The 25403-nt window shown below is 43.0% G+C and overlaps 1 protein-coding gene across 1 annotated transcript in view; it reads left to right on the top strand.

The window, feature by feature from the left end:
- Nucleotides 1-25403, top strand: part of LOC115184206 (serine/threonine-protein kinase ULK4) — a gene marked incomplete at its 3' end in the record, with an annotated part of 77989 nt that overhangs the window by 12586 nt on the left and 40000 nt on the right. The window contains 7 exon segments of the mRNA XM_029745227.1: nt 733-837; nt 1192-1252; nt 1437-1621; nt 6215-6261; nt 6868-6946; nt 15816-15923; nt 17855-17938. Coding sequence (XP_029601087.1) covers nt 733-837; nt 1192-1252; nt 1437-1621; nt 6215-6261; nt 6868-6946; nt 15816-15923; nt 17855-17938 — 669 coding nt within the window.

Below are 25403 nucleotides of genomic sequence, written 5' to 3'. Positions count from 1 at the left end.
GGTCAAGAGCTTCAAGTTCCTTGCTGTCCACATTGCTAAGGAATTACACACACACACCAAAACAGTTGTGAAGAAGGCACAACAATGTCTCTTCCCCCTCAGGAGGCTGAAAATATTTGGCATGGGCCCTCAGATCCTCAAAACGTTCTAGAGCTGCACCATTGAGAGCATCTTGACTGGCTGCATCACCACTTGGTATGGCAACTGTTTGGCATCCAACCTCAAGGCGCTACAGAGGGTAGTGTGCACGGCCCAGTACATCACTGGGGCTGAGCTCCCTGCCACCCAGATCCTCTACACCAGGCGGTGTCAGAGGAAGGCCCTAAAAATTGTCAAAGACTCCAGCCACCCAAGTCATAGACTGTTCTCTCTGCTACCGCATGGCAAGCGGTTCCGAACCAACAGAACCCTGAACAGCTTCTACCCCCAAGCCATAAGACCGCTAAATAGTTAGTCTGGGTAGCTATTGGTTAACTATTTAACTATCTGCATTGACCCTTTTCGCAGTAACTCTTTTGACTTATCTATCCTGTTGCCTGTTGACTACTTTATAAAAAAAATAATCTCTGTTCATGGTTGGGAAGGGCCCGTAAGTAAGAATTACACTGTTAGTCTACACCTGTTGTGTAGAAGCATGTGACAATGAGATTAGATTTGATGTTCTACATGATCACATACTGTAATTGTGCTCATTTGTAATGATGACATCACTGTGGTCGTTGTCATCTTCAGGACAGTGTTGTGGCCAGTGGTCTGAATGACATCAGTTACTGTATAAAGGACCTGGTGTACACTGACTCTGACCTGGCAGTCACACCTATTATGGACAACCCAAAGGTACTACATCATGCAACTGTGCTCTTATTTCTCCTGTTTTAAAAAATTATTTCATTGTTGGGTTTTGAGTTTACATGAAAGGCATTTCACTGTATTTGTGCATGTGACATTAAAACTTGCTCTGTATTTAAGCAATAGTTTCAGTGTCCATGCTGATGGGGAATTTTAGGGTGGTGCGTGGTTACGCTGTGCGTCCCCCATGGACGGTGGACTCGGAACCAGATATTCCGGCGTCCCATTGTGACATATCTATCAAGGGTCCTAGGCTTTGGACTCTGAATTGTTCTTAAGAACAGAGGTGGGCAATCCACAACTCTTGTGCATTCTAGTAACAAAGATGATATATTTTTTCAGATTCTGAAGACCGCTCCAGTGCGATATGACCCGAAGACTTTGTGTGTCCGAGCATACTCAGGTAATGAAGAAGAACAAATAGGAAAGCTCTCGACTGCTGTGCCGCTGCTGAGTAACACTTGGACACACTCTGAAATTGACAGGTGTTTAGCAGGTGTTAATATATACACACACACACAGGTTAGACAGACAGCTAAAACGGTTTGGGCTGTGTGATTATTGAGCTCCTCTGACCCCCCCTATAGTGGAGAAGCTGTCCTGTCTGAGCTCTGAGGACTGGAGGGGGTTTCTGCAGCAGCTGTGCTCTTCTCTGGAGGCCCAGGCTGATAAGACCACGGCGGCGGTCCGCTCCAAACTCAACCTCCTCTGCTATCTGTGTACCATAGCTGCCCACAAGGACACAGCTACCAGGCTCATCAACTCCCAGCTGGTAAGGGAAGGGTCACTGCCTGTCGGCCTGACCACATACCCAGCATGCCTGCCATTCCTCCCAGGGCTGCTGCTTTTAACAAGACATGGGCCCCTCTAGGCTAATTTAAGTGTTCAGAACTTAGGCTATGCTCTCAGAAGAGAATTCTTAGAATCACAACACAACCTCTGGCCTTGCTGAGGCTTCTCAAGTGTTAGAAAGGTGAAAGGCCGCGGCACTACAAAGCCATCAAAGGGTTCCTATATTTACCATGTGACCCGAGCTCCTTAGCACAGCTACAGTACGTGTTGGCCTCTGTTGATCAGTGGGAAGCTGAAACAGTAGTCAGCTAGGTGGGACCAGGAAGTTAACGCTTTCCTCAAGATAATAATAAAATTAACTTCCTATTTCCTTTACTTTTTGTTACTGAGATCCGCTCAGCTGTAACATGTTCAATGACCCTAGTTATGTATGAGAGCACAAAGACCAGGAGGATGTCCCAAATGACACCCTATTCCCTATATAGTGCACTCCTTTTGACCAGGGTCTGTAGAGGTCTAGTCAAAAGTAGTGCACTATATAGGGAATAGGGTTCAATTTGGACGTACAGATATCATAAAGTTACTTCCTCGTTACAGTGATGAGGTATTACGTTGTGACATAATCTGGTCAAATTTTTAAGATCAAATCTCTTCATTTGTTTTTTAATGAAATGTCCAGACTGAGGATTGATTCAGGCGTAGTAAATATATTTCTCCTATAGCTATTAACCACTAGATGGCATTCCATCACTCACTCAGATTGAACTGAAAATGACATCACCACAATCATTAGACCTCATGGTATCTTTAGTATATCATTTCTTTAGACATATTCGGACACTATGGCCAGCCGTGACTGAGTTTATGACAGTGACGTATTGGCAACTTGACTAATTCAGTATTGTACTACTGAAAGACGACTGGACTGATGAAGAAAATAATGAAAAGGTAAGTATTCAGATCCCTTGACTTTTTCCACATTTTGTTACGTTACAGCCTTATTCAAACATTTTATTAAATTGTTATTTTTCCTCATCAATCTACACACAATAATGAGAAAGCAAAAACAGATTTAAAAAAATTTGTGCTCATTTATTAAATATAAAGATCTGAAATATCACATTTACATAAGTATTCAGACCTTTTACTCAGTACTTTGTTGAAGCACATTTGACAGCGATTACAGCCTCGAGTCTTCTTGGGTATGACGCTACAAGCTTGGCACACCTGTATTTGGGGAGTTTCTCCCATTCTCTGCAGATCCTCTCAAGCTCTGTCAGGTTGGATGGGGAGTGTCGCTGCACAGCTATTTTCAGGTTTCTCCAGAGATGTTTGATCGAGTTCAAGTCTGGGCTCTGGCTGGGCCACTCAAGGACATTCAGAGACTTGTCCTGAAGCCACTCCTGCGTTGATTTGGCTGTGTGCTTAGGGCCGTTGTCCTGTTGGAAGGTGAACCTTCGCCGCTGTCTGAGGTCCTGAGCGCTCTGGAGCAGGTTTTCATCAAGGATCTCTTTGTACTTTTCTCCGTTCATCTTTGCCTCAATCATGACTAGTCTCCCAGTCCCTGCCGCTGAAAAACATCCCCACAGCATCATGCTGCCACCACCATGCTTCACCGTAGGGATGGTGCCAGGTTTCCTCCAGACGTGACGCTTGGCATTCAGGCCAAAATCGTTCAATCTTTGATTCATCAGACCAGAGAATCTTGATTCTATCATCCTGAGTGGCGCAGCGGTTTAAGGCACTGCATCGCAGTGCTAGAGGCATCACTACAGAACCGGGTTCGATCCCGGGCTGTATCACAACCGGCTGTGATCGGGAGTCCCATAGGGCGGTGCACAATTGGCCCAGCGTTGTCTGGTTTAGGGGAGGGTTTGGTCGTTGTAGGCCGTCATTGTAAATAAGAATTTGTTCTTAACTGAGAGTCTTTAGGTGCCTTTTGGCAAACTCCAAGCAGCCTGTCATGTGCCTTTTACTGAGGAGTGGCTTCCGTCTGGCCACTCTACCATAAAGGCCTGATTGGTGGAGTGCTGCAGAGATGGTTGTCCTTCTGGAAGGTTCTCCTATCTCCACAGAGGAGCTCTGGAGCTCTGTCGGAGTGACCATTGGGTTCTTGGTCACCTCCCTGACAAAGGCCCTTCATCCCCGATTGCTCAGTTTGGCCTGGCGGCCAGCTTTAGGAAAAGTCTTGGTGGTTCCAAACTTCTTCCATTTAAGAATGATGGAGGCCACTGTGTTCTTGGGGATCTTCAATGCTGCAGAAATGTTTTGATATCCTTCCCCAGATCTGTGCCTCAACACAATCCTGTCTCAAAGCTCCATGGACCATTCCTTTGACCTCATGGCTTGGTTTTTGCTCTGTCAACTGTGGAACTTTATCTAGACAGGTGTGTACCTTTCCAAACCATGTCCAGTCAATTGATTTTGCCACAGGTGGACTCTAATCAAGTTGTAGAAACATCTCAAGGATGATCAATGGAAACAGGATGCACCTGAGCTCAATTTAGAGTCTCATAGCAAAAGGTCTGAATACTTTTATGTAAATAAGGTATTTCTGTTTTTTATTTTTAATAAATGTGCAAACATTTTCTAAAAACCTGTTTTTACCTTGTCATTATGGGGTATTTATTTAATACATTTTAGAATAAGGCCATAACGTAACAAAATGTGGAAAAAGTCAATGGTCTAAATACTTTCTGAAGGCACTGTACATATAAGTGCGTCACATATTGTCCGTCACAAATGTCACCCTATTCCCTATATAGTATGGGCCCTCAAAAGTAGTGCACTATATAGGACATAGGATGCCATTTGAGGTGCAGCCTAGACATTGGTAGTTAAGTCAAATCAAAGTTTATTGGTCACCTACACAGATGTTATAGCGGGTGCAGCGACATGCTTGTGTTACCAGCTCCTAACATGCTTGTGTTACCAGCTCCTGACATGCTTGTGTTACCAGCTCCTGACATGCTTGTGTTACCAGCTCCTGACATGCTTGTGTTACCAGCTCCTGACATGCTTGTGTTACCAGCTCCTGACATGCTTGTGTTACCAGCTCCTGACATGCTTGTGTTACCAGCTCCTGACATGCTTGTGTTACCAGTTCCTGACATGCTTGTGTTACCAGCTCCTGACATGCTTGTGTTACCAGCTCCTGACATGCTTGTGTTACCAGCTCCTGACATGCTTGTGTTACCAGCTCCTGACATGCTTGTGTTACCAGCTCCTGACATGCTTGTGTTACCAGCTCCTGACATGCTTGTGTTACCAGCTCCTGACATGCTTGTTACCAGCTCCTGACATGCTTGTGTTAACAGCTCCTGACATGCTTGTGTTAACAGCTCCTGACATGCTTGTGTTAACAGCTCCTGACATGCTTGTGTTACCAGCTCCTGACATGCTTGTGTTACCAGCTCCTGACATGCTTGTGTTACCAGCTCCTGACATGCTTGTGTTAACAGCTCCTGACATGCTTGTGTTAACAGCTCCTGACATGCTTGTGTTAACAGCTCCTGACATGCTTGTGTTACCAGCTCCTGACATGCTTTTGTTACCAGCTCCTGACATGCTTGTGTTACAGCTCCTGACATGCTGTGTTACCAGCTCCTGACATGCTTGTGTTACCAGCTCCTGACATGCTTGTGTTACCAGCTCCTGACATGCTTGTGTTACCAGCTCCTGACATGCTTGTGTTACCAGCTCCTGACATGCTTGTGTTACCAGCTCCTGACATGCTTGTGTTACCAGCTCCTGACATGCTTGTGTTACCAGCTCCTGACATGCTTGTGTTAACAGCTCCTGACATGCTTGTGTTAACAGCTCCTGACATGCTTGTGTTAACAGCTCCTGACATGCTTGTGTTAACAGCTCCTGACATGCTTGTGTTACCAGCTCCTGACATGCTTGTGTTACCAGCTCCTGACATGCTTGTGTTACCAGCTCCTGACATGCTTGTGTTACCAGCTCCTGACATGCTTGTGTTACCAGCTCCTGACATGCTTGTGTTAACAGCTCCTGACATGCTTGTGTTAACAGCTCCTGACATGCTTGTGTTACAGCTCCTGACATGCTTGTGTTACAGCTCCTGACATGCTTGTGTTACCAGCTCCTGACATGCTTGTGTTACCAGCTCCTGACATGCTTGTGTTAACAGCTCCTGACATGCTTGTGTTACCAGCTCCTGACATGCTTGTGTTACCAGCTCCTGACATGCTTGTGTTACCAGCTCCTGACATGCTTGTGTTACCAGCTCCTGACATGCTTGTGTTACCAGCTCCTGACATGCTTGTGTTACCAGCTCCTGACATGCTTGTGTTACCAGCTCCTGACATGCTTGTGTTACCAGCTCCTGACAGTGCGGCAGAAATGTCAATCAAGTACACAAATAATAATAATAATAATAAAAAAGTAATGAATGTCAGAACTAATCCAGTTGACAACCCAAATAACACTGTATCAGTAATCCAAATGCAATCTGTGCGTATATCCACTGAAATATATACTAAGAATGATATGTACAGTAGATATATTGCTGTGTTAACAACTGCTGTTGTGTTCTCTCCCTTTGTGACAGTTCCCTGTGTTGACCCAGCAGCTGCGTCTAGCACCTAACTGGGATGTGTGAGTTCCTTTAGCTTCCACCTGTCCGACCCCATACATACACACAACCATTCTCTGCATTTTCCATGCGCCAATGCATGGAAATAATGTCTAGCATGTACTGTAGCCTACTGCACATTACAATGATCTGGTGCCTGGTCTGGATATTCTGTTACAATGATCTGATGCCTGGTCTGGATATGCTGTAAATCACTGTTAGCCTTTACAATGATCTGATGCCTGGTCAGGATATGCTGTAAATCACTGTTAGCCTTTACAATGATCTGATGCCTGGTCTGGATATGCTGTAAATCACTGTTAGCCTTTACAATGATCTGATGCCTGGTCAGGATATGCTGTAAATCACTGTTAGCCTTTACAATGATCTGGTGCCTGGTCTGGATATGCTGTAAATCACTGTTAGCCTTTACAATGATCTGATGCCTGGTCTGGATATGCTGTAAATCACTGTTAGCCTTTACAAAATAGCAGTGTTATTTCTGTGGATGTCTTCCATGTATTTATACAAGTGACCTGTCTGTCTATTCCAGGAAGACTATGACATTTATGGTTAGCCCTGTGTCCTGTGTGTATGTGTGTGCGTGTGCATGTGCGTGTGTATTCCAGGAAGTTTAAGGTGATGCGGGTGCTGGGGCTGCTGGCGTCCCACTGCATTGAGCTCAGAGAGGAGACCCCCGTCACTGAGGTTAGTGGTACTGTCTGTCACGCTGTCTGTCACACTGCTGAGGTTAGTGGTACTCTCTGTCACACTGCTGAGGTTAGTGGTACTGTCTGTCACTCTGCTGAGATTAGTGGTACCGTCTGTCACGCTGATGAGATTAGTGGTACCGTCTGTCACGCTGCTGAGGTTAGTGGTACTGTCTGTCACAGTGCTGAGGTTAGTGGTACTGTCTGTCACGCTGTCTGTCACACTGCTGAGGTTAGTGGTACTGTCTGTCACGCTGCTGAGGTTAGTGGTACTGTCTGTCACAGTGCTGAGGTTAGTGGTACTGTCTGTCACGCTGTCTGTCACACTGCTGAGGTTAGTGGTACTGTCTGTCACGCTGTCTGTCACACTGCTGAGGTTAGTGGTACTGTCTGTCACGCTGCTGAGGTTAGTGGTACTGTCTGTCACAGTGCTGAGGTTAGTGGTACTGTCTGTCACGCTGTCTGTCACACTGCTGAGGTTAGTGGTACTGTCTGTCACGCTGCTGAGGTTAGTGGTACCGTCTGTCACACTGCTGAGATTAGTGGTACCGTCTGTCACGCTGCTGAGGTTAGTGGTACCGTCTGTCACACTGCTGAGGTTAGTGGTACCGTCTGTCACACTGCTGAGGTTAGTGGTACCGTCTGTCACGCTGCTGAGGTTAGTGGTACCGTCTGTCACGCTGCTGAGGTTAGTGGTACCGTCTGTCACGCTGCTGAGGTTAGTGGTACCGTCTGTCACGCTGCTGAGGTTAGTGGTACCGTCTGTCACGCTGCTGAGGTTAGTGGTACCGTCTGTCACGCTGCTGAGGTTAGTGGTACCGTCTGTCACGCTGCTGAGGTTAGTGGTACCGTCTGTCACGCTGCTGAGGTTAGTGGTACCGTCTGTCACGCTGTCTGTCACGCTGCTGAGGTTAGTGGTACTGTCTGTCACGCTGTCTGTCACGCTGCTGAGGTTAGTGGTACTGTCTGTCACGCTGCTGAGGTTAGTGGTACTGTCTGTCACAGTGCTGAGGTTAGTGGTACTGTCTGTCACGCTGTCTGTCACACTGCTGAGGTTAGTGGTACTGTCTGTCACGCTGCTGAGGTTAGTGGTACCGTCTGTCACACTGCTGAGATTAGTGGTACCGTCTGTCACGCTGCTGAGGTTAGTGGTACCGTCTGTCACACTGCTGAGGTTAGTGGTACCGTCTGTCACACTGCTGAGGTTAGTGGTACCGTCTGTCACGCTGCTGAGGTTAGTGGTACCGTCTGTCACGCTGCTGAGGTTAGTGGTACTGTCTGTCACGCTGCTGAGGTTAGTGGTACTGTCTGTCACGCTGCTGAGGTTAGTGGTACCGTCTGTCACGCTGCTGAGGTTAGTGGTACCGTCTGTCACGCTGCTGAGGTAGTGGTACCGTCTGTCACGCTGCTGAGGTTAGTGGTACCGTCTGTCACGCTGCTGAGGTTAGTGGTACCGTCTGTCACGCTGTCTGTCACGCTGCTGAGGTTAGTGGTACTGTCTGTCACACTGCTGAGGTTAGTGGTACTGTCTGTCACACTGCTGAGGTTAGTGGTACTGTCTGTCACACTGCTGAGGTTAGTGGTACTGTCTGTCACACTGCTGAGGTTAGTGGTACTGTCTGTCACACTGCTGAGGTTAGTGGTACTGTCTGTCACACTGCTTAGGCTGGCATAATCCAGCAGCACTGCACCAGGCCCCTTCACCCTGTTGTCACAGCACCTATGCTTGTCCTCTGTGTATCAATGGTGGATGTGTCCCAAATGCATAGGGCTCTGGTCAAAGTGCACTATGTAGGGAATAGGGTGCCATTTGGGATTTGATCGGTGTATCACATATAACTATCAAAGCCATGAGCTGCTGAATAGTTGAACATCACTTTAACTGTTAGAATCAGAGCAGACAGTGTAGTAGTCTCAATACAAACATCTCACAATCTTTTACACACACACACACAATTCTAGCTATGTGAAAGACCCCTACAACATCAACAACAGTAAAATCTGTTGAATTAAAATCCCCTAAATCTGTTACTAATTGCAGCAGAGCCATAGAAGTCTAGTCTCTATGCAGCATTATGATCATCCAATGGGAGCGGTAGTGAGAGAAAGTACCAGGGTGAATCACCAGATGCCACTGTAACCCAGCGGTAGGTAGAGCTCTAAACAAGCGCCACCGGTCGACCTGCCCAAACATGCTTATGGAGCCGTTAACAAACCGTCAAAGACATTGCGGTTAATCATTTTAAAAAACAGGATTCTATTTGATGTGAAATCTGGCGCCTCCACCCTTGATCCACGTCTTACATGGGTTTGCCATGATTTCCTGTGGTGGTTTATAGGTTTAAAGCTCATAGAGGAAGAGGGGTATACGAGTGATATACAAAATGGCCGTCGTTAATCGGCACACCAGAGAATGGCGCAGCGACTTTTATTTTCCACAGTCTTCTTTTTGTAAAGATGGCTGAGGATTTGATTTGTCGCCACGCCCCCCACCACCCATCTGGGCACAGCTAGCTCAGATTCCCAGAGTGACAGATCCCAGAGACTGTTATCATTGTGCTCTCTCTCCACAGGGGTTCTGTGTCTGATGGTCAGCCGCAGTCATGGCCATTTCTGCGTCAGGGCAGGGCTATTGTTACCACCATCTCCATATGTCTGCTACACTGGGGATCTCAGTGGTCGTCCGTGATCCTAGTTAAAGTTTCCACTGTGAGACAAGTTTTCTCTCTCTTGGTCCGGGCTTCTGTTGCTCCGATTGTTTTTTGAAAGGAGTTCTCACAGTGAGAATCACAAGTTACAATGCCGCATAGTTCAATGTTTTTATTGTCAGCGTTGAATTTGGTGCCTAACAGAATCAGACATCAAGTTGGCCCTACACTATCATTACAAACCTCCATTTCTCACAGTCCTTTAAAACAGTGAGCGGCAATGACTGCAGCTGCTATTTTTCAGGCATACTGTAGGCTTAGTTAGGACAGGAAGAGAGGAATTAGTTCAGTATTATCCTCTTTCCTCTGCCTGTCTCTATGGATACTTCAACATCATTGTAATTAAGCGTTATCTTCCCTGGCAGAGGCAGTACTTTTCTGTGCCACAAACCACCAAGCCCCAATTCAGACATTTTCTCTCTCATGGCAGCGTCGATAGTGGTGCACACACTGTCTGCTGTTTCCACCCAGTGTCCCTTAGAAACTGGCCTAGTGTGTCGTGCCGGCCGTCCCTGCAGAGTGAGCAGAACAGACTGCTTCCTGCCTCCCTCCTCTCATTGTGGGAGAATTAGCCTGTTCCATTTCCTCAGACGGGGCTTGGAGACTAGTTCTCACTACTGGAAAAGGAACAGAGTGCTGGAGCCAATGAACACGGCTGTTGATTCTATTCACTGGTTTCTTGTGTCTTTTGCCAAACTATGATTGTGTAAAGATTGTTATTTTAGGGAATTTGAGGTTTGTTAAATTTGAATTTAGGTTGTTTATCCATTACTCCAAAAACATTTAAATAATTTGGTATCCATGTATTCATCATCAAAAGCACATCCATAATGGCTTGAGTCAATTATTGCTCACTGGCCAAAGCAATCTGCCTCATGTCCTTCTGATAACTATAGGCGGAGGCCATTGGTGATCTATGGGACTATAGACTCATGAAACGCCTGAGGTCAGGTGTGTTGCAGGCGTCAGCCCTACATCAAACGCCTGTTTTCTTCTGGACAGCCGTGGGATATTGATCCACCACACTACAGCATAGCAGGTCACCTTTTGTTTGTTATTAGCTAGCTCCTTCCATCAATAAGACATCAGGACATATCTGTCTGCCTGCCTGCCTGCCTGCCTGCCACCCTGTTTGTAATGAGTGAATGATCAGGCTCAAACCACTAAATGTCACAATACATTCATTAAGCTAAATCACATACCAGGGACATTTTATTGATTCAATTGATCAGTTGCATTAATGTGATGTTTAAATCAAATGTTAAAATCTAAACTAACAAAGCAGTAGCTTTGTGACTTGTCAATCGTGATAAAGGTAGTATTTCCATGTCACTTTGGCCCATTGCTCTTGGTGTGATAATTTGTCTTCATGCCTGCTGAGTTGTCTCCAGTAAGACTCCAGTCTCGTGTTGTTCTGAACCACAGCTGAGACGTGATGATAGTGATGATGAGTAACAAAACCTTGCTTGCCTTGAGAAACTGGTCTCTCTGTCTCTCTGTCTCTCCCCAAGCCTCGCAGGGATGCTTCATGCTGCATGGCCTTAAACTGTCTGTAGCCTCAGTAGTTTAAAGCTCTGCCTTATGGGTTGGAGGGTTGGAGGGTTGGAGGAGGGGGGTAGTTGCGGATTGTACAGGAGCGATAATGATGCGTTTGGAGGAAGTAGCCGTGTGTTGCGGCTCCAACTTAGCCTGTTTGTTTTCTTGAACAGTGAATGGTCAGTCAGTTGCAGGACATCTCTCCTGCCAAAGCCGCGTTTCTCTCTGGCATCAAACGTGAGCCAAACATCTGTTCCCTGCAAAGTCACCATTTACGTTCTTTACCGGCCAGCGCCAGGCAGCCTCGCATAGAGTGTGCTGCCTATTTGCATAGCGCCCTGCTGAGAGCGCTGCCGCAGTAAGTCCATCACATCCTCCCCACTTCTAAAGAGGACGAGACTAGGAAAATGCTAATTCCACGAATGAGCCAGTTAGGGTGTGTGTTTGCATATATGTGAATTTTTGTGTGTGTCTGTGTGTGGGGGGTGGGGGGAATGTTTTAGGGAGGTGGTTATTATGAGAATCCTTCCAATAATTTGAGGCGGCAGGTAGCCTAGTGCTTAGAGCGTTGGACTAGTAACCGGAAGGTTGCAAGATTGAATCCCCGAGCTGACAAGGTAAAAATCTGTCGTTCTGCCCCTGAACGAGGCAGTTAACCCACTCTTCCTAGGCCGTCATTGAAAATAAGAATTTGTTCTTTACTGACTTGCCTAGTTAAATAAAGGTAAAAAAAAAAAAATATATATATATATATTTGTTTTAATTTGTAAGTCGCTCTGGATAAGAGCGTCTGCTAAATGACTTAAATGTAAATGTATATGGAGTCTCTCATTAGCCTCCCTCCTCCCTCCCACCTTTGTCCTTTATCCAGTTCATTCTAGCTCTATACCCTTTATAGTGTTATAATGTAGCTCTATACCCTTTATAGTGTTATAATGTAGCTCTATACCCTTTATAGTGTTATAATGTAGCTCTATACCCTTTATAGTGTTATAATGTAGCTCTATACCCTTTATAGTGTTATAATGTAGCTCCATACCCTTTATAGTGTTATAATGTAGCTCTATACCCTTTATAGTGTTATAATGTAGCTCCAAACCCTTTATAGTGTTATAATGTAGCTCTGTTACCCTTTATAGTGTTATAATGTAGCTCTGTTACCCTTTATAGTGTTATAATGTAGCTCTGTTACCCTTTATAGTGTTATAATGTAGCTCTGTTACCCTTTATAGTGTTATAATGTAGCTCTATACCCTTTATAGTGTTATAATGTAGCTCCAAACCCTTTATAGTGTTATAATGTAGCTCCAAACCCTTTATAGTGTTATAATGTAGCTCCAAACCCTTTATAGTGTTATAATGTAGCTCTATACCCTTTATAGTGTTATAATGTAGCTCTATACCCTTTATAGTGTTATAATGTAGCTCTATACCCTTTATAGTGTTATAATGTAGCTCTATACCCTTTATAGTGTTATAATGTAGCTCTATACCCTTTATAGTGTTATAATGTAGCTCTATACCCTTTATAGTGTTATAATGTAGCTCTATACCCTTTATAGTGTTATAATGTAGCTCCATACCCTTTATAGTGTTATAATGTAGCTCTATACCCTTATAGTGTTATAATGTAGCTCCAAACCCTTTATAGTGTTATAATGTAGCTCTGTTACCCTTTATAGTGTTATAATGTAGCTCTGTTACCCTTTATAGTGTTATAATGTAGCTCTATACCCTTTATAGTGTTATAATGTAGCTCTATACCCTTTATAGTGTTATAATGTAGCTCTGTTACCCTTTATAGTGTTATAATGTAGCTCTATACCCTTTATAGTGTTATAATGTAGCTCCAAACCCTTTATAGTGTTATAATGTAGCTCCAAACCCTTTATAGTGTTATAATGTAGCTCCAAACCCTTTATAGTGTTATAATGTAGCTCTATACCCTTTATAGTGTTATAATGTAGCTCTATACCCTTTATAGTGTTATAATGTAGCTCTATACCCTTTATAGTGTTATAATGTAGCTCTATACCCTTTATAGTGTTATAATGTAGCTCCGTGCCCTTTATAGTGTTATAATGTAGCTCTATACCCTTTATAGCGTTATAATGTAGCTCTATACCCTTTATAGTGTTATAATGTAGCTCTGTACCCTTTATAGTGTTATAATGTAGCTCCATACCCTTTATAGTGTTATAATGTAGCTCTATACCCTTTATAGTGTTATAATGTAGCTCTATACCCTTTATAGTGTTATAATGTAGCTCCAAACCCTTTATAGTGTTATAATGTAGCTCCATACCCTTTATAGTGTTATAATGTAGCTCTGTACCCTTTATAGTGTTATAATGTAGCTCCAAACCCTTTATAGTGTTATAATGTAGCTCCATACCCTTTATAGTGTTATAATGTAGCTCTATACCCTTTATAGTGTTATAATGTAGCTCCAAACCCTTTATAGTGTTATAATGTAGCTCTATACCCTTTATAGTGTTATAATGTAGCTCCATACCCTTTATAGTGTTATAATGTAGCTCTATACCCTTTATAGTGTTATAATGTAGCTCCATACCCTTTATAGTGTTATAATGTAGCTCTATACCCTTTATAGTGTTATAATGTAGCTCCAAACCCTTTATAGTGTTATAATGTAGCTCCATACCCTTTATAGTGTTATAATGTAGCTCTATACCCTTTATAGTGTTATAATGTAGCTCCAAACCCTTTATAGTGTTATAATGTAGCTCCAAACCCTTTATAGCGTTATAATGTAGCTCTATACCCTTTATAGTGTTATAATGTAGCTCCATACCCTTTATAGTGTTATAATGTAGCTCCGTGCCCTTTATAGTGTTATAATGTAGCTCTATACCCTTTATAGTGTTATAATGTAGCTCTATACCCTTTATAGTGTTATAATGTAGCTCCAAACCCTTTATAGTGTTATAATGTAGCTCCAAACCCTTTATAGTGTTATAATGTAGCTCTGTACCCTTTATAGTGTTATAATGTAGCTCTGTACCCTTTATAGTGTTATAATGTAGCTCCGTGCCCTTTATAGTGTTATAATGTAGCTCCAAACCCTTTATAGTGTTATAATGTAGCTCTGTACCCTTTATAGTGTTATAATGTAGCTCCGTACCCTTTATAGTGTTATAATGTAGCTCCAAACCCTTTATAGCGTTATAATGTAGCTCCAAACCCTTTATAGCGTTATAATGTAGCTCCAAACCCTTTATAGTGTTATAATGTAGCTCCAAACCCTTTATAGTGTTATAATGTAGCTCTGTTACCCTTTATAGTGTTATAATGTAGCTCCATACCCTTTATAGTGTTATAATGTAGCTCCGTGCCCTTTATAGTGTTATAATGTAGCTCCAAACCCTTTATAGTGTTATAATGTAGCTCCAAACCCTTTATAGTGTTATAATGTAGCTCCGTGCCCTTTATAGTGTTATAATGTAGCTCCAAACCCTTTATAGCGTTATAATGTAGCTCCAAACCCTTTATAGTGTTATAATGTAGCTCCAAACCCTTTATAGTGTTATAATGTAGCTCTATACCCTTTATAGTGTTATAATGTAGCTCCAAACCCTTTATAGTGTTATAATGTAGCTCCAAACCCTTTATAGTGTTATAATGTAGCTCTATACCCTTTATAGTGTTATAATGTAGCTCCAAACCCTTTATAGTGTTATAATGTAGCTCCAAACCCTTTATAGTGTTATAATGTAGCTCTATACCCTTTATAGTGTTATAATGTAGCTCCAAACCCTTTATAGTGTTATAATGTAGCTCTATACCCTTTATAGTGTTATAATGTAGCTCCAAACCCTTTATAGTGTTATAATGTAGCTCCAAACCCTTTATAGTGTTATAATGTAGCTCTATACCCTTTATAGTGTTATAATGTAGCTCTATACCCTTTATAGCGTTATAATGTAGCTCTATACCCTTTATAGTGTTATAATGTAGCTCTATACCCTTTATAGTGTTATAATGTAGCTCCGTACCCTTTATAGTGTTATAATGTAGCTCTATACCCTTTATAGTGTTATAATGTAGCTCTATACCCTTTATAGCGTTATAATGTAGCTCTATACCCTTTATAGTGTTATAATGTAGCTCTATACCCTTTATAGCGTTATAATGTAGCTCCGTACCCTTTATAGTGTTATAATGTAGCTCTATACCCTTTATAGTGTTATAATGTAGCTCCAAACCCTTTATAGTGTTATAATGTAGCTCTATACCCTTTATAGTGTTATAATGTAGCTCCATACCCTTTATAGTGTTATAATGTAGCTCCAAACCCTTTATAGTGTTATAATGTTGGCTTCATGGAGTAATGAGCTTTAAATCTGTCATGTCTACAGGCCTCATAGTTTATTAATGGACACCGTTTGACAATATAGACCTTAGTGCTAAAGTAGAAGAATAACAGGATGGAATGGGGAAAACATATAACTTCTGGCATAGCACAGTATTCTACTCTCTCTGGACATTGTTGCGTATCCAGTCTTGGTAGGGTACATTATTCAATATAAAGCGTTGTGAAGGGCAGGAGTACTGTCACGACTGACTGAGTGACTGATGCTAGTGTATTCTCTGCGCCTCCAGGCTGTTGTCATGTTCACGGAGCTGATCAGGGAGAACTTCAGGAACAGCAAACTGAAGCAGTGCCTGCTGCCGCCACTGGGGGAGCTGCTCTACCTCATCGCCACACAGGTGACGATATACTCCAAAGCAGTGCCCTTTCAACCCTATGCCTTATCTCTACCCTATCTCCTACTGTTTAATGAAATTAGTGTGTGAAATTATTGCCATTACAATGAATTAGACCTACTAACTTCTATTCAATCAATCAATCAAATGTATTTTATGAAGCCCTTTTTAAATTAGCAGTTGTCACAAAGTGCTTTACAGCTAATGATTTATACATCTGTTGGCTTAGGCCTTTATGATGATATTCTGATACTGTCAATAATCTACCACAAAGATACCTGCTTAAATAGCTACTGTATTTAAGCACTCTTGGATAATATCAGCACTTAAAGATGTTTGTCTGTCTGTATTTGGTTTTTGTGTTTGATGAATGCTCACTACAGTTTGTGCAAGGGTTTGAAAACACTACATTTCAAATCGCTCTGCAACACACAGTATTGCTTTTCATAATGGCTTGCCACTAGTTTATTATTCCATTGAAAAGCTATGCAAAAGAGCTGTTTAACTTTCACGCTGTTTTGACTGTAAGCTGTCTTGAGCTCCCGCTGCATCTGAAAGCCATGTAGACACACATGAAGGTTCCTGGTAGTGGGATCTTTATTTTCAGGGGGGTTCCTGTTCCTCTCTGAGCTCTCCAGTTTGTCAGGGTCACTCAGTGCAGCACACACAATGGCCATTGACTTTATTAGCTCAATAACAAATATAAGTAAAGGGTTTTAAAGTGCCATTTATTCTCTATTGGCTATTTGTTTTTTTTCTCCACAAAAGTGTTTTACTGTATGGGAATGTGCTTTCAAGGCTGAATTCAGGTAGCGTTAGTTCTAGTTGAATAAAAATACCCGTGAAGAGTAATTGCACGTTATGGATCCACACCATATTGGTACACGCGACAATTCTCTTTCTCCTAATTTATGCTAACTGAGAATCTTAGGAATTTGTACACCGTCTCCACAGAATAAAGGAGATGCCTCTAAATAATTTTGAGTATTCTGAGATTCGAACAACATTTATAGGCCCTTTCATATTATTAATACTACATGGACAACATGGGAAACAATCTGTATGAGGATTGATGTACTGTATGTATACTGTATTACATAACAAAAATATTTTTTTTAAACACAGAAAAATGAATAGATGGCATAAAAGCAGAGCTTAGGTAAAAGCAAGCCATGTGGTTAATGGGCTCTCTGAATACTGCAGATGTAGGATCTTAATTTGAGACAGTTTGCTACAGCAGGAAAATAATCCTGCAGCAACAACATTTTTGTAGGGGTTGATGCATTTTTCGTTAGGGCAAATCAAGTCTGAAATTTCAAAGTGGAAATTACAAACTTTTGAAACCTTTTAAAACTCAAATATACTACAAGTATGCAGGAAAATTCTCAGCAACTAAAGAGGGATCAAATGAAGATCCTACATCTGCATGCAATGCAGTTTATGATCAAAGGCCTCATTAACACGGATGTAGTGATGAAAAGGTGGGAAAATGTGAGCAGCAGTGGAGATGACGGGAGGAGAAAAGTGTAAATACAAGCTAACTCAAAACAACTTCACATGTAGTGTAATCGATGCATAAAGATTATTCTGAAAGTGAACAGGTGTGTAAACAGTGTTTCTATATGCTTTTGGTTCACTACATCACTCCTCATTGTTTACTGTCAATATGTTTTTGGAGCCAATTAATTCACATATCAGCAGTTTACTACATAATAACACACATTCCCTCACCAGTACCAAAGCCATTTCCAAGTTCCAAATTTGGTAGCTAGCTAGAGCATTTGCTGGGGCTTATTTATTTAGCCTAATTACGCTAGCTGCTGCTGCTTTGTTTTGCCCTAATTGTTCCCCCAACGAGCCACTACAGAGGTCCTCTCTGTCTCCACTCACAGCCCCTCCCCTTTTCTTACCTTCTCTTCCCTCTCTCCCCGCAGGAGGAGAAGAAAGAGCACCCAGGAGAGCTGTGGGTCGTTCCTGCTGCCGCCTACACAGTGTTAATGAGGTGCCTTCGGGAAGGGGTAAGACTGCTGCACCTGCCTCAGCAGGAGGGAGGGAGGGAGGGAGGGAGGGAGGGAGGGGGGTGGGGGAGTTCCGCGGTAATGATCCTCCTGCAAGGCCCTACAGGCATTGTTTGCCAACTGCAAGTCAAGGGCATGCAGCAGACTGTCGTCAGCCCCTGTCATGTACCTGCATCAAAACAAGCCCCGGATGGATGGGTCCTTGTTGTGACCTCGCTGGCAATTAACAACCGGTGGATACACACACGTACACACACATACACACTCTGTATGTAGGCTGTGTGTAGTGCAGTAGTGTGTCAGTCAGCCAGATAGTCAGTCTGGCCAGAGGACCGTTGTTCCTCAGCTGGTGCATCTGTTCTTCTAATTACAAAACTGTGTTTGTTTCAAAAGACGATGTCTCTTCTCCCAGAAGGGAGAGTTGATATTACGTGTTCATTATAAGCTAATTAGCAAAACTTTTAGGCTGGCCAGCGTATATACCAATATGGAGCAAGATTATTCCCAAGATTTGTGAGTTGGGTGGGGGGGCAAATATAATTTAGTTGTACCTATGTACTTAAGAAACTTTATTTGTACATACCGTAAATTCCGGGCTATAAGCTGCAACTTTTTTCTCACGCTTTGAACCTCGCGGCTTAAACAGTGACGCGGCTAATATATGGATTTTTCCCGCTTTCAATTTTTTTTCTTAAAAAAAACACATTCTGTGACGTGCTCAGTTTTTTGGCGGCATGAAGCTTTCATTAGACCAATGAAATTGCCGAACGGGTTAAGGTCAAACAACTTTTTTGTTTACTGTTTAGATTAAATTGAGCGCTCTCAAACTTCCCATCATTCTGATTGCGGTAGTCATTTTGTCACCCTCATCATGGCAAAGACACGGAGAAATGCATATGATGCAGCTTTCAAGTTGAAGGCGATTGATCTGGCTGTTGGAAAAGGAAATAGAGCTGCTGCACGGGAGCTTGGTCTTAATGAGTCGATGATAAGACGTTGGAAACAGCAGCGTGAGGAATTGACTCAGTGCAAAAAGACAACTAAAGCTTACTGCTAATTTTTTGTTGTTGTTGTGACAAGCCGTGTTTCGTTAAAGCCTATTTATTTTTGTTACAAGCCGTGTTTCATTAAAGCCTATTTATTTTTGTTACAAGCCGTGTTTCGTTAAAGCCTGTGTAAAGTTCATTTGTTTCAATGTACCGGTAGGCACCTGCGGCTTATAGACATGTGCGGCTTATTTATGTTCAAATAATATTTTTGTTTTAATTCAGTGGGTGCGGCTTATATTCAGGTGCGCTTAATAGTCCGGAAATTACGGTAGGTCAATTTAAGTCTGATGCCATCTACTGTAATTTCATTGAAAGGATTAGCCTAAAAATAGGTTTTGTCCAGATAGTTTACACCAAATGTGTGAATTTTGATCCATAATCTCCAGTCTTCTATTTAAAACATATTAATAATAATGGTGTAATGGATCCTGTCCATCTTTTCTGTTGTTAACATATTTCCTAGAAATGATGTCAGATGTTTTTTTCTACCTCTAGAATGTTATATCTGTTGAATTGTTGCTCAGTAGTTTTGAGGACTGTTTCACACCAAGGGGCCTCACAGCATCAGAGGGAAAGTATATGTACATGCTTCTCACAATGTTGACAATGTTGACTGTCTGGGATAGTTCTGGAGAGAGGTCTGTCTGAGTGACTGTCTGGGATAGTTCTGGAGAGAGTTCTGTCTGAGTGACTGTCTGGGATAGTTTTGGAGCGAGGTCTGTATGGGATAGTGTTGGAGAGAGGTCTGTATGGGATAGTGTTGGAGAGAGGTCTGTATGGAATAGTGTTGGAGAGAGGTCTGTATGGGATAGTGTTGGAGAGAGGTCTGTATGGGTGTCTGTCTGGGAGAGAGTTCTGTATGGGTGTCTGTCTGGGATAGTGTTGGAGAGAGGTCTGTATAGGATAGTGTTGGAGAGAGGTCTGTATGGGATAGTGTTGGAGAGAGGTCTGTATGGGATAGTGTTGGAGAGAGGTCTGTATGGGATAGTGTTGGAGAGAGGTCTGTATGGGATAGTGTTGGAGAGAGGTCTGTATGGGATAGTGTTGGAGAGAGGTCTGTATGGGATAGTGTTGGAGAGAGGTCTGTATGGGATAGTGTTGGAGAGAGTTCTGTGTGGGATAGTTCTGGAGAGAGTTCTGTATGAGTGTCTGTATGGGATAGTTCTGGAGAGAGTTCTGTCTGGGATAGTTCTGGAGCGAGTTCTGTCTGAGTGACTGTCTGGGATAGTTCTGGAGAGAGTTCTGTCTGAGTGACTGTCTGGGATAGTTCTGTCTGAGTGACTGTCTGGGATAGTTTTGGAGAGAGGTCTGTATGGGATTGTTCTGGAGAGTTCTGTATGAGTGTCTGTATGGGATAGTTCTGGATAGAGTTCTGGAGAGAGTTCTGAATGGGATTGTTCTGGAGAGAGTTCTGTATGAGTGTCTGTATGGGATAGTTCTGGAGAGAGTTCTTTGGGATAGTTCTAGAGAGAGTTCTGTCTGAGTGTCTGTATGGGATAGTTCTGGAGAGAGTTCTGAATGGGATAGTTCTGGAGAGAGTTCTGAATGGGATAGTTCTGGAGAGAGTTCTGTATGAGTCCTGTAGGAACTGCAGGCACAGGGGACTTTTGTTGATTAATTAAAGGATTTGTTCAATACAGACTCTGAGCTGTAATGAGAATAATACTATCAGGAAAGTTAAGTGGTGTTGAGAGTCAGTCAGTCAGTCAGTCTGTCTCTCTCCACCAGCCACCTTGACTAATAATAACTGTGTGGGTGCTCCTCTCTGAGGGCCGGGAGGGGGATATGACTGAGGAAGGGAAGCACAGCACACACTCACACTCACACCACGTCGGTCATTAAGACGCTGCCTACTGGGTGCTTTTCTTATTTATTTCTATTGAGCGATGATGAGTGCTGACTGACACTTGCCTACTTCTCTAGGGAGAACCTCCCCAGCTAAACACAGATTGAAGTCAAACTTTTAGAGTAGGATGGGAATTCTAGCTAAGTTTTGATTGGATGGATCCTGGCTGTGGCAAGCATGCATGATTCAGCGGCTTCATGTCTTTGTAAACAAGAACATATGGCAATTAGACTAGATAGCATAGCCTATATACAGTCTATTAGACACACCACCCCGTTCACCAAAAATCGATCGCTCCTACAGACAGTGAGTCACGTGGCCGTGACTTGCTATATAAAGCAGGCATTGAGGCATTCAGTTACTGTTTGATTGAACATTAGAATGGGCAAAACGAGTGACCTAAGCGACTTTGAGTGTGGTATGATCGTCGGTGCCAGGCACGCCAGATCTAGTATCTCAGAAACGGACACACTCCTGGGCTTTTCACGCATGGCAGTGTCTAGGGTTTCCCGAGAATGGTGCGATAAACAAAAAACATCCAGTTAGCGGCAGTCCTGTGGGCGACAACAGTTTGTTGATCGTGCAAGAATTGTGCAAGCTACTGCAACAGGCAGGCTACAAACAGACAAATAATGGCGCAGTACAACAGTGGTGTGCAGAACGGCATCTCAGAACATGCAACTCGGCGATTCCTGTCACGGATGGGCTATTACGACCACACCAGGTTCCACTCCTATCAGCTAAAAACAAGAAGAAACGGCTCCAGTGGGCACGCGATCACCAACACTGGACAATTGTGGAGTGGAAAAACATTGCCTGCTCTGACAAATCCCGATTCCTGTTGCATCATGCTGATGGCAGAGTCAGGGTTTGGCGTAAGCATCATGAGTCCATGGACCCATCCTGCCTGGTGTCAACGGTTCAGGCTGGTGGCGGTGGAGTACCGCTGTCCAATCTGCAGCAACTGCGTGATGCCATCACGTCAGCATAGACCAACATCCCTGTGGAATGTTTCCAACTTGTAGAATCCATGCCTCAAAGAATTCAGTCTGTTCTGGAGGCAAAGGGGGTCCGACCCAGTACTAGATGGGTGTACATAATAAACTGGCCGGTGATTGTATGTTTTCATATGTTATTTATGGACGACTCTATTCCCACACTTCATTTGCAACACTGGTAGCACTAATTTGATGCAGTATTTCCCTGCATGGTTAAAACATTTCAAATTGAATTGATATGTGAAATGCTTACACCACTTTAAATGCACATAACAATTCTAGCTGTGTTTGCATGTCAGATTTTCATGACCACAGCTGATTCTGAACGCCCAAACAAACTGTGAGAATAAGATGTCAAGAAGAGAGTTGCTTGTTCTCTTGTTAAGGGCAGCAACCCACATACCATTGCAGCGAGTGTAGCAGCATCAGCAAATGTTTCAGGAGGGAGAGGAAGATGGAGGGAAAGTCTGGGCGTGAGAGAGAGGGGAGCCTGAATGCCAGAGATGGAAAGGGTGTGGGAGACCGGGAAGAGAAGGCAAGGCAGAGAGAGATAGGGAGACTGGGAGGAGAAGGCGAGGGAGAGAGGACAGAGAGAGAGACGGGCAGGAGAAGGCGAGGGAGAGAGGACAGAGAGAGAGAGAGAGAGACGGGCCAGACTTGAGCTGCCTGCAGGAAATATTTATGAGCGTGAAGAAGATGTTCCCAGTGCCAATGATGAAAGGTGTGTTTGGGAACCGTGGCGGTGGTGTATCTGTATCAGGGAGAAGGAGCCAGGGGCTTCAACTCTCCTTCTCTATCTCCTAGTCCTGGCCACCGCACCGCTCCACTCCACACAGCTCACCACTCTCATTAAACATGTATCAGTCCAACACAGGAGCTACTGTAATGCTCTGCTCCTAATCAGCTGCAGCCTAATCTCTCTCTGAAGCATAGCCCTATGGGGCTCTGGTTAAAAGTAGTGCACTATAGGGAGTAGGGTGCCATTTGGGAACGAATCACCTCTGGATGACTCGTAATAATAACCAGCTACATCACACACGGCTACGTTTCTACATATGGATTTCTGACATGCAATTCAATGTACTGCAATAATCACGACAGATACTCTCTGTTTGTGTGGAAGGACATTTAATGCTGCTAAACAAAAACAAATGAATACATGTTTTGCTCCAGAAGGAAGCATAAATCTTTAGGGTGTTGACCTGGTCCATATTGCAAAGATCAATAATATTTACAATTTTTTGTGAGCTAGAGAACCCACTGGGCACAGACGTCAATTCAACGTCTATTCCACGTCGGTTGAACGTAATTCATTGAAATAACATTGATTCAGCCAGTGTTTGCCGAGTGGGAAGTGTCTCTTTTAAAAGAACGTAGACATTCTTCAAGGGAGATTGTATCTTAAAGTATTGTACATTTACATTTACATTTGAGTCATTTAGCAGACGCTCTTATCCAGAGCGACTTACAGTAGTGAATGCATACATTTTTTTTCTTTTTTTCGTACTGGTCCCCCGTGGGAGGACCAGTACTCAATGGTAATAATTTGAGAGATCCTTTCTACACTGTCTTGTAGGTGTTTTGCTGTCTGACTTATTACATGCCAGCTCCATCTTTGCATTCTTCTGTAATCTTCTAAATACACATTTCACAGTTAAAACCCGTTTTGATATTTTTGGGTTTTAATATCACTCTTATTCATTAAACATGCCATTTAAACTGAGAGGTTGAGTTCTAAGCAGAGAGATGAAAACAAGTCGGATAATGAAAGGCTTAGCTGGCGGTCCTGCATTTACATAGAGCGTTCTTCTGGTCCAGGTGCTGCGCTGCTGCTTCAAAAGGGACATAATTACACACAGGCACTTGTTGCAGGCTTGGGAAACCACAAGAGAGACTGCAGGGCTCCTCTCAGTCTGACACGGCTAACACTCTGGGAGAACATACAGCACAGGCTCAAACTAGAGGAGACACAAAGGCTAAGCTTAGTAAAGACTTGTAGCTACCACTATGATAAGAGTCGTCTTCTCATATAGAATTGCTTACTGGGGCTTTTTCGATCCCCGTGTAGTGGAGATACTAAGCTTAGTAAAGAGCTGCATTGAACTCTGTTTTGTCCTCATAGTTTTGTGTTCAATCCCCATGTAGGCCCTACAGTATTATGATTTATGGTTCTTAAGGTTATGGTTTTAGGCCTACAGTATTAGCCCTAGGTTATAGTTTTAGGCCCTACAGTATTAGCCCTAGGTTATGGTTTTAGGCCCTACAGTATTAGCCCTAGGTTATGGTTTTAGGCCTACAGTATTAGCCCTAGGTTATAGTTTTAGGCCTACAGTATTAGCCCTAGGTTATGGTTTTAGGCCTACAGTATTAGCCATAGGTTATAGTTTTAGGCCCTACAGTATTAGCCCTAGGTTATGGTTTTAGGCCTACAGTATTAGCCCTAGGTTATGGTTTTAGGCCTACAGTATTAGCCCTAGGTTATAGTTTTAGGCCCTACAGTATTAGCCCTAGGTTATGGTTTTAGGCCCTACGGTATTAGCCCTAGGTTATGGTTTAAGGCCCTACAGTATTAGCCCTAGGTTATGGTTTAAGGCCCTACAGTATTAGCCCTAGGTTATGGTTTTAGGCCCTACAGTATTAGCCATAGGTTATGGTTTAAGGCCCTACAGTATTAGCCCTAGGTTAGGGTTTTAGGCCCTACAGTATTAGCCCTAGGTTATGGTTTAAGGCCCTACAGTATTAGCCCTAGGTTATGGTTTAAGGCCCTACAGTATTAGCCATAGGTTATGGTTTAAGGCCCTACAGTATTAGCCATAGGTTATGGTTTAAGGCCCTACAGTATTAGCCCTAGGTTATGGTTTTAGGCCCTACAGTATTAGCCATAGGTCATGGTTTAAGGCCCTACAGTATTAGCCATGGGTTATGGTTTAAGTCTATACATTAAAGGCTTTCATCCCTTTTCATGTTGAATTAGACTCCTGTTTAGAATTATTTTCCAGTTAGTCCAGGGTAATCTACAGTATATCTGCAAAACAAATTTAAGGAATTTAAATGTTTCTGGTAGAACAGTTAAACAAGGAAATAAAATGGTGTTTAAAATAGCTCCCATGCCCACGCATTTTGAGATCTTCTTGGATGAGTACTTTTTGATGTTGTTGCATCCTATGTACATTTTTTCCCAGTGTGTTAGATGCTAGTTTTAATACAGTAGCAGTGTTTTAATGAGATAAATAGAGGATAAGCCGCACTCCACTCCACAGGTGTGCCCAATGTCCTGTTTAATGGCTATTTTCCAAATGGCAACCTATTCTCTATTTAGTGCACTACATTTGTACCAGGGCTCTGGTTAATCTACCATGACCAATTCCCTTTGTTCATTGAGTTAGATCAGGGTTCTGCAACATTTTCTCTCAAAAGAAATCCCGAGCCGCTCGTATACAAGCAGCATATTTTGCTATTGGTAGGCCCGACCAATTTAGCTAATTTGATGTTCTTTACAATATATTTTCAATGCCCCTCCCTGCCTCTGTTCATAACATTAGATTTTCAATGCCATTTTCAGACTTCACTTT

The sequence above is a fragment of the Salmo trutta genome, unplaced genomic scaffold, assembly GCF_901001165.1.
Source record: "Salmo trutta unplaced genomic scaffold, fSalTru1.1, whole genome shotgun sequence".
NCBI lineage: Eukaryota > Metazoa > Chordata > Actinopteri > Salmoniformes > Salmonidae > Salmo > Salmo trutta.
This window is presented reverse-complemented; position numbering and strand designations above follow the sequence as displayed.